The sequence below is a fragment of the Poecilia reticulata genome, chromosome 7 (assembly GCF_904066995.2).
Source record: "Poecilia reticulata chromosome 7, P_reticulata-male-v2, whole genome shotgun sequence".
In the NCBI taxonomy this organism is placed as follows: domain Eukaryota; kingdom Metazoa; phylum Chordata; class Actinopteri; order Cyprinodontiformes; family Poeciliidae; genus Poecilia; species Poecilia reticulata.
Genome location: NC_088836.1, coordinates 15,913,315 through 15,923,791, shown reverse-complemented (window position 1 = coordinate 15,923,791; position 10,477 = coordinate 15,913,315). Strand labels below are relative to the sequence as shown.

The following is a 10,477-nucleotide window of genomic DNA, read 5'->3' as shown; positions in this document are numbered from 1 at the left end:
TCTGGGGGAGCGTCAGACATCAGGGAGGGCAGCTAATTGATTTTATCTTTCAGTCCGTCTCATTGTTTCAAAACAATTAAAACCAGGGTGTCAAACTACATCTCTGGTGCTCATGTGTGAAAACGTCTGACTGATGTCAAAGGACGGGGCTCACACCACCCGGTGCTTTTTGACCCAGTGGCTCCCCAGTGATAACAGTCACCATTTTAGTCCATAGGGTGTGTGAGAGGATCTGAGGTCAACAGGAGACACAGGAACCACTTCCTACCCATTTGTAAAACTATGTGGAATCATTTTAAATTCAATAATCAACTGAGTTTCATTGATAAAAATATAAAACTGTTGTAGAGGGAAGGTTATTGCTTTTAATAATAAGACAACTGTCTTGAAGTGAAGAGAAAATTAAACCAATTATCCCTGTGCTGATTGGTAATCGATCCAGCCACTTAAGTCATTTAAACCAATCAATTTGGAACGGGTCAAGTGACAGGTCATGGTTTTGCCTGCGTATGGTAATTTCTTTAATGTTTCCTAAAATGCATTGTTTTCAAAGGGAACAATCATTAATTCATTATGAAGTTTATCAAAACAATTTTTTTACCTGACATTATTCCCAGAATAGCATTCAGTTCAAAGTAAAGAAAGATTACACCATGAAAAGGAAGTTTTTTTGTTTGTTTTTTTGCCAAAACAGTTAACAGTTTTTGAAATACAGTTCTGTTGAATCATTATAAGCATCTTAGAACTTATCATAAATTCAGATTCTGGGAAGTTAGAAGCAACACCTAGAATAAATTAGATAAATACTAAAGCAGATTTTCGCCATGTCATGTTATGATCTATGTGTGTTTGAACTTTGGGTACAATGTGATTGTTTTGTTTTGATCATTTCCCTGTTGTTTATTCTCTTGATATGGTATTGTTTATTCGTTCATGTATTTAGTTTATTCTTATCTCTTATTTGTGTATTTGAGGCTAGTTTCCTTATAAGCAGTTTCTAATCTGTTTATATTAATTTCAGGAATTCCCTTGTCAGTGTTCATCCCCCCCTTTATTCGCTACCTTTTTTTACCTGTTAGCTACAGGTGTTTCCCATTTTCCTGATTGCTTCTTGAGATCGGAGTTGTTTTCAGACGGTGAAAGTCTGCTTTGGCTCAAAAATTTAATTGCACATTATATTTACATGTACACTTATATTTGATTAGCTTTAAAATAGGTTTAAATGACAGAAATTTAATACAATCCGAAATTCGTTTTTACAGTGTATACATTTTTCCCCCTTTGTGGCTAATAGAGCTCTATAATGAAATTCCAGACGAAAATTCTTAATACATACAAAAAAAAAAAAAGAATAGATGGATGATCCTTGACTGAATAATGTGCATGTTTGTAGTTCCCCTCGTATTAATCCTGAGCGCAGTGAAGCGACGTAACAGAGCCTGTGGACTGTGAGCTCCTATTGGCTGCTTCTCGCCCGTATAAAGAGCCGCAGTGGCAAATTCAATCAGATCAACTGCGGGCATCCTCCAACAGACAGAAGCAGGGACGCTTTATCTTACTGGGACTGTAACTGAGCTGTTCTATAGCTTGTTTTTTTTATTATTATTATTAGTAGTAGTAGTAGTAGTATTTGATTTTGTCCATCGCATTTTCTTTTTCCTGGAGAAAACTCTGGAGCGTGTTCGTCATCATGAAGGAAAGGAGAAATACGCAACCGCTGGTGGTGAGATGTAAACTGGTTCTTGTGGGAGATGTTCAATGCGGAAAAACGGCGATGTTGCAAGTGCTGGCGAAGGACTGCTACCCGGAGGTATGCAATGTGACTCATAATTGTAAAAAAATATAAATGTGTATATATATATGATTGGGATTCATCCACAAGAAGCTACTTTATGATTTTATGAAACATAAGTGTTGTGAAATATAAACAAAAAGCAGAAGGGGGGGGGCGATCCGAGTGCGCTGTTGCATGCGCATTTACTGGGATTTGGCTATTTCGGTTTATTTTGTGCTCACTGACTTATTATACACTTTGCACAAGCTTTATATTGTATTCCGAATGGAGATTATTACAATGTCTCTTTTTATGATATAATACAGTTGCATCCTAGCGACTGATCAAAGCAAAGGACGTGTTTTTTTTTTTTGTTGGTCCCCCCTTCTCGTGTTCGTTGCACTAAATAAACTTCCACTATGTGTAACTGACACCTTCCTGCTAATTGCATCCTGTTGCTAATTACTCCCTAGACCTACGTACCCACGGTGTTTGAAAACTACACAGCGTGTCTGGAGCTGGAGGAGCAGCGAGTGGAGCTGAGTCTGTGGGACACCTCAGGTAACCGACCGCCTGCTCCCATGTGGACTAAGACCTTCAGCTCTGCCTGCAGCGCACAGGGATGCGCAACAGGGCGATGACCGAAGCGTTTAATGAGCTTCTTTGACAGACTTCATTACCTGGACAGACATTTGAAGCAATAAGGAGGATTAACAAGTGTTCTTATCAGAGTTGAACGCTGTGAGATACAGTTCCTCGCTTAAGTATTCGTTCCAGGTTTTCAAAATTCTTACAAATAAAAATCTAAAAACTCTTTTATGCATAAGTATCCAAGGCCCCTTTACTAGAATACACCTAAATAAAATCTAGTGAAGGCACTTGAGGACATCTTTATCTAGTTATTCTGATGACAGAACAACTATTAGTTGGATGCACTATTTCTGGCCGGCCTTTATGTAATAGTGGCAGGAAGACGCAGCAAGTAGGGAGAGGAAGACGGTACTCTGGTCTGACGACACATGCTCAGTGCTGTGTGTGGCAAAATACTGCACATCATCCTGAATACACTGTACTGGTACTGAGGTTGCTTTCTTTCACTGTGGTGAGAATGGAAGGTGGGGTTGGGTACGGCAATCTGTTTTTATTCCTCTTGCGTTAACAAATGGTTTTTTTGGTTTTGCAAAATTTCTTGATTTTTCTTCTTTTTTTTGTTGTCATTAAATCCTACCTTAAACTTGCAGAAGGTTAGTAGAGCAGTCGTCCCCCCTTTGCTGTATGTTTTACTTTGTATTTTTGCAGAAGCACCAAAGTAAAGGAACTTTTAACCTTTCAGAAGGAATACTTGAAGTTATTTTGCTAACGATTATTGCTAAATAAGAGAACGCTTTCAGCTGAACATACCCACAAAGACTCGCTACGGCAACGTGTTAATACAGGAGATGCTTTAAAGATTTCTATTTAGGAAAAAAAAAATCCTGAAAACTTTATTCCAAACCAATGGCATTCACTGGTTTGTGTTGCTATGTCACACAATAAGAAATGCATCGAAGCCCTGATGTTTTTGTTTGTATCATGAAGAAATGTGGAGAAAAAAAAAGTGAAAGGAGCCTGAATACTTTTGCCTTGCTGTGAAAGGATACTGGATGCCTCATTGACCTTTTATTCTTTGTGGCTTGGTAAAGGAATGACACATTTGCAAATACGTTTCATGTACAGAATAAAAAAAAAAAAAAACACTTATTATTCCAGTTCACTTGCTTTCAATGGTGAATTTGGGCATCATGTGTTCGCTTCCACCACAAGCTTGAAAAGAGGGTCAATGTGTCTTTGTAGATATCCCTGGAGTTGTGCTGACCTGAATCCTGCCATCATGGGTCTGCGGCACCTGTTGGAGTCAGACTCCCCTTCTGCTCACCGCTCCGCACCTTCTCTGCTCAGTGCTCATCGCTCGCCCTCCGTGCTCACATCTCCAGAGTTACCGGATCAGCGTGACGGAGCAAATCCCACGGCTGCGAGTTTTGTTTACGTGTGTTTTCGCGTGTTCTGTGCACCGGTTTTAGGACAAATCCTTTATATAACAGACCCACATGTACAAGCGAATGTTTTCACTCTCTCGCAGAGTAAACGGAAAATAAATGAATAAAAATGTAATTGGTCTGTAGCAGTATAATTCCTGCCCCAGACCAAATGCCATCTTTTAATCCCAGACTGTGGACCTTTGGTCTGGCCAGTGGGAGTGGGCCTGCTGCCCGGCCGGGGATGATGTGGTTTCCTATTGAGCAGAAAGGTTTTCTAGAGCAGACAGAGAGGAGGGAGTGGAGAAAATGTGGTGACCTGCATTTTCCTCCATATGCTGCTCGGGTCACACACTCAAACAGCAACATCCTAGGGGATTAAGACTCTGAATAGGACCAGTGGACATAACTGACCCAAACATACATGAGTACATCCACCTTCTATCTAGACTTGTAAAGCAGGGTTCCATTTATACTCCCAATGCTTTTGTAGTTGTCAGATAGTACCATCTATATATATTTAAAAATTATGAATCGGCTTAAAGCACTTTTTCCAGTCTCTTAGACTTGTAAAATTAGGACTAAACAGATGGGTACTAAAAGACCCACCATTTTGGGTCTCTTAGTACTTTCTACTGTATTTTTAAATGTTAAGCAATAATATTTTGTATATTTTGCTGGCTAGCATCTGGATCCGACTGGTTTAAAAACAAAAAGTCTGATTGTCTTGAAACAGAAAAGGCTGTGAAATTGGTCATTTTTTATTATTTTAGAGAGTGTATTTAGCTTGGAGTTTCTCAATCATTAAATCAAAAATGTACATATTGACGTCTAAAATGTTAAACTCAGTTTGCAATAAAGTAAAGACAAATTATACAAATAAAATATTAATAAATGTGAAAATTTCTATTTTAAAATTTTTAGAGAATACAGTTAAGTCTGAAAACTCAAAAAAAAAAATTCCATAGGGTGCCATTTTTTCCCCCTACTTATCCAAACCTGTACATTCCAGGACAGAATCCGATGAGACCTTTAACAAATTAACACTATGTAAGCTTAACAAGACCTGTCCATGTCCAGGTCATCTGGTATAGTGGATGGATGGTAATCTAACACAAATCATTCACCTCTGTACACATACTTTGTTCCACTGAGATCAGAACATCAGTCCCCTCTGATTCCTGACGATAGATGACAGACTAAAGCAATGTGTGTTAGTCTCTGTGTACCGTCTCTGCGTTTTTTTTTTTTTTTTACTGTAATATCCTCTTAATTGCGCGGAGTTGTGCTGCTGTGGCCCGTCCACAGCGAGAGCGTCTCCTCATTATCCCAGCTCCCCCTCATCGATTTCACTGACCTCATCACCGGCTCCACACGGCAGGCAGCTCCTTCTCTCAGCTCCGCCATGGATTTACAGGCTAAAATCAATCCTCTGGTTTTAATCAGGCTGATCTGATCGGACGTACAGGGCGGAGAGAGGAGGAGGGGATAGCAAACACTGTCCACTGGCCGTAACTCATGAATACTTAATAATGAATCTCATTATTGGTGGTGTTGGTAACTAATTTATTTCAGGGTCAGTGATCTTGCTGATTAGGCTTTTGAGTTTGGGAGAATTTAGTGTAATCTAATTGCTTACTGTATCGTGTACAATTGAGATTGATGCCATCGATTTAGCTACTATTATTTCTAGTTTAACTCAAAATGAGAGCACATATTGTTGTCTGAACAGAACATTTAGCAGTATACTGCTCTGCTTGTAGTGTCATATCTTTAGAGCTTCACTCATCTGTTCAGTGTCATCCGATTGTCAGAGATCAGGTTGCAGATCTAATAGATCCAGGAGGAAATCCCAGATGTTCACAATTTCCAGCTCCTTTTTGGATGATGGATGGATGATTTAGTGACCGATTGTCATGGTGTTCCCAGGCCAGAGGGGATAATATAATCTTTTCGGTTGCTTCTGGGTCTCCTGTCAGTGGGATGAGCCTGGGAAATCTCCTGAGGGCGGACACCCAGCAGCATCCTGGTCAGAAACCTTAGGCTAAGGTGACCTTTGTGATTTGGAGGCCCAGTCCATCTGCTGCCTCCCAATCTGTGTCCACCTCAAACTTAGTGTAAAAATTGTTCCAGCCACTAAAGGTGGATGTGACCCCATCCATGTAAAACCTTATTGTGAAAACGGAACCATATCACTATAAGACCACAGAGTTCCCAAACAAGACATCCTCCTCTCTTTAGAAACATCTGACAGTTTATTTAGAGAACATAGATGTTTTTTTTATTTATTCAAATAACTTAATAAAAATTACTTTGCATTTTAGTAATATTTAATATTGCTATATTGCACTACGACTCTTTGTTTTAGCTTCTGTCTTCAGCCTGATATTGTGAAGACGATTCCTCTCATTGGTCAGTTTAAATTAGTATGTTAGGAAAAAAAAAAACTTAACAGTTTCCTGTTGCTTCATTTGGAAATGCCTCGGATGCTGAAAATGGCAATTTTGAACTTTCTTCTGTCAGTAACAACTTGCACTGTTAAAAGTTTTGTGGTTAGCACAACCTGGTTTCACTTTGGTGTAGTAAATGTGTTCACTCACCTGAAAAAGGGTCTTTTTTTTTTTAATGTTGGAGCTACCATGTCCCCTAAGAGTGATCTGACTGATCTTCCTGGTTTCTCTGCACGTCTCTTGCTCTTCTCATCAACTTAAAGCAGCTCATGTAATTCTTCTGTGACTCAGGTCTCAGGCTATGTCAAAAATATCCAGAGTTGTGCAAGTCTCAGGAATTTTAGAAAAAAATAAATACATAAAAATGTACTGTGTGAACTGCAGTCTTCACACAGTACATGGAGATGTAATGCTCTTGCGGGGGCTGTGATGCAGATGTTAAACATATCAAGATTTAAAAGAAGAGAGTCCTCAGCAAAGCTAAACAGTGCTAGACTAAATCATAGATGTAACAAAGATATTTATTTTATGATGTAACATTGACATTTGATCTCAGCTATAACCTCTTTGATGGTTGATTTTCAGTTTAAAACAAAGTCAGGGCAAAAGAGAGGTGCTGAGGGTAACGGGGTTGGTCGGAATACTAATGATAAAGAAACTTAACGTATCAAAAAAAGTGGGTTAGTCTTAATTATTATCCTCATTCCGACAGTAAACTAGCATTTCTGGAACTAAATTATTTCCCCTCTCTAAAAACAGAAACCCTGGCAGATGCAAAACTGTAAAATAACAATCTGAGGCAACTTTGTGGGTTTCTTCTTTCGACTGTAAACTAATGTCTGCAGTTATCAGCTGAAGTGCCACAGCTTCAGTCGGCTGAGTGTGGGTGATGGAGCTGGGGCAGCACTTAAACCCCCACCCACCCAAAAAAAAACAATCCGAGTCATCCCATCCCGCGATCATTAGTCTGTCTGACCTGTGCATTCAGATAGCGAGAGGAGGGCTAATGATGAAAATGGACTCCGTCGCTCACTTGATTGAACGCACAAGCGCTCTCTGTCACCCATGCACACAGAGGAGACGAGGTCCTCCCTTCCCCCACCTGTGTGCTCCGACGGTCGTCTTCCCAGCCCGTAAAGCTCACCCTCCCATCTCCAGCTCTCTCTCCTCTGTGGGTTTTGAGCCCTGGGTGCTGCACCATTAAACGCATACGAAGTTGATCTCAGCAACAAGACTTGCAATCTTTTCTTCATCTGCCATCCCCCAGTTAGTCAGCTTCGCTCCGCATGTTTCATGCCTCAGAAACTCTTCATCTGTCGTAAAGAAAGGAGGGTAGAGGAAACGTTTGGCCTTGCTTATCGCTGCATGGGCATCGATCTGACGGTCCAAATCATCCCTCGGTTTGCAGCAGAGATCTAAAATGGGGAGGTTGGAACATCCTACTTAATCTTTTCTCTCTCTCTCCCTCTATGCTGGCAGGATAACGTATTTGTCAGCTTTAGAGGCAAGGGCTCTCGGGGCCCCCTTGGTGCAGCCCTCTATTGATTGCTGCATTTAGATCAGGGGTTGTTTAATGCAGAATCACATCCTGTTTCCTGGCTGTGAGATAACCTCTTACTGGAGGAGGAGCTCTTTAGAGCACCCTGCAGACTCTCCTGCATGACAGATAAGGGACACTGAAACACATCCTCTGATTCAAATGTGTGCTGATTTAAAAGCCATTGAATGCAAACTTTCTTTCAGGCCGTTTGTGACTCCTGGTTTAAATGGATATTGATGATGCTTTTGTTAAAATGCAGTCACAGTAACTTTTTGTCCCAGGCTGTGTTTCTTTTGTCAGTCATGTGAAGTAAAGGATGACTATATAGGCCGCAGGATTGGGGGAGGGTGGCAGCGTGGAAGGGATTCTTGTCTTTTGCATATTTCGACCACGCAAGCAATAATATCCTCTTGAGGTGGACGCTCCCTCCTCTGTGTTGGCTCACATGGGAGCTTCCTGCTCCCTTTCACTCCATGTGCCTCCAGGAATTTCTAAATGAAACTGCTAACATGTTCCTCATGTCTATTACCAGTAAGCGATTGCTCTGCGGCTTGGTAAAAGCAGGTTCAGTGTGTGTGTTGGTGGTTTGGCTTCCCTGAGAGAGAGAATCTAAAATCAACCATCGAAGGATCCCACAACAGGATCTAGATGTAAAAGCATGCGTCTAAAATCAGCTTTACTTTCATGGAAGGTGTCTACAGAGGAATTGTTGGCATGCTAAGAAAAATGCAAAGACCAGGACTTCTGGAGTATTGTTCTTTGGTCAGGTTAGTCTTAATTGGAAGAGTTTTCGGGTTACTTGGCATAAACGGAATCCATCAAATGGCAAAAAACCTGATGTCATTTGTGAAGCATGGTGGTGGAGGTGTCATGGTTTCAGAATATTTTCCTGCAGCAGAACCTGGTCAGCTCATGATCCTGTGAAATCTGCCGTGTATCAAAGAGGAATATGAAACGAGCTGTAAAAAAAAAAAACAAAACAAAAAAAACTTGGAGATGAAGCAGAACTAGATGTAGAAACGTGACAATAACCAAAAAACATTCTTGGCTGAAAATTAAATAATGGTTCCTGAGCCTGGCCAAAGTTTCAGGCCCTGATGTCACTGAGATGCTGCACAATGAAAAAAACCCATCAAGCATTTTTCAGCTGAACGTGAGGAGTGTGGCCAAACTTTCCTCAGCCAGAATGCACTTTTTTATTTTTTGTGCAATCACTAAAACGAGGCTTATTTCTGGCTTTCACGTATAGACAACTTTCTTTACTTGAGGTAGATTATTAAAAAAGCTTTGAGGATTTATGCGTGAGCATTTCTCTTACAAAAAAAATGTAAATAAGGTCTCAAATGACAGCACTGAAAGCATGTTTATTTCTTCAAGCACAGAACCAGAGTCGGAATGAAACGAGCGCGTTCTTTTGTTCTTTTCCCACCGTGTTCACGTTCTTCTTCAGGACTCCGGTTCCTGAGGAATTTCATCACAGCTTGTCATTATTCCACTCACAGCACCCAGCAGCTGGCAAATTCACTTTCAACCTTTGATAATGCGAAGGATCATTAAATATTCATGAAACTGCTTCACATGCACTCATCCATGTTTGCATGAGCTTTTGTGTGTTTTCTTCCGATGTTCCTCCGCAGAAAACAATCGGGACAGTTGTGTAATGTCTAATGAGTGATTACACGCGCTTCTTCCCTTATCTGCGGCTATAAAAGGCGCTCCGAATCCCCGTTGGGATCCGCGCGGAGACTGAAGTAAACATTTTAATCCCCCCTGAGCAGAACTCTTCTTCTGTTTCATCAGATAGCGGATCGGGCTCACCTCTGGATGGAGCCAAAATTAGATGGCGAGTATTGTGTGTAATCAGGTGTGTCTTTTTTTATATATATATCTACTGGATGTGCGTCTCAGTCTCTAATGCAGAGAAGGAATGTCCCCAACAGTAGGTGGGTGGGTTGGTTTTTCTGGTCTGAAGTGATTGACTGGCAGCAAGGGCAAGCCTTTATGGAGAGGTGGGAGGAGGAGGAAGAGGAGGAATGGCTGATGTAGACGGTGGATTCCGAGGTTGTTGCTGTGGAAACAGAGGGACTGGAGGTACTGCTGCCGAGCATAGGATTTTTTTTTTTTTTTTTTTTGGGGTGGGGGGGTGGATTACTTAAGGATTCTGAGCATGAGTGGGAGCGTCTGCCTGCCCCAAACCCCACCGTTCCACTTGCATAATCTAGTGCAAGGGAAGATCAATGAGGATTTAGTGACCGATTGTCATCTTCTCCTGCCTCTGAAATGCCAGCAGAGGCAGGAGAAGATGACAAGAGGCAAGAAAAACAGCAGCTTCAAGAACAGAAAAGTGAAGCTAATCAAGAAGAAGCGATGGTGGTTGCCTGTAAACCCTACTGCTGCCTGCTGATTTATTTTTATTTTCTTTCTATACAAAAATGACTGGCTCACTAGGCAAATGTCTACACATGTTATAAAGCAACATTGAGAGTAATGATAAGAAAATATCTCCAATCATTATACCGGAATGGGGGCGGCTGCACTCCCTTGTGGTGACTATAAAGTCTAGTGATTTAACTGAAACAATGCAAAAGATAATAAGTCAGTGGAAAAGTAGTGGTGCTGTACAACAGGAATGTTATAAAAGAGCTGAAATGAATCTTCACTTGTTCCTGTTTCAACAGAAGTTAGCCAGCGTAAGCTC

At 40.9% G+C, this 10,477-nt stretch overlaps 1 protein-coding gene across 1 annotated transcript in view; it reads left to right on the top strand.

Annotated features, from left to right (window-relative positions):
• The first annotated feature begins 1,487 nt into the window (after window positions 1–1,487).
• The window catches only part of rnd1b (Rho family GTPase 1b), a 15,729-nt gene continuing 6,739 nt past the window's right edge, over window positions 1,488–10,477 (top strand). Inside the window, exons 1-2 of the mRNA XM_008413582.3 lie at window positions 1,488–1,810; window positions 2,248–2,335. Coding sequence (XP_008411804.1) covers window positions 1,691–1,810; window positions 2,248–2,335 — 208 coding nt within the window. The 5' untranslated portion in view covers window positions 1,488–1,690. The remainder of the gene's footprint in view (window positions 1,811–2,247; window positions 2,336–10,477) is intronic.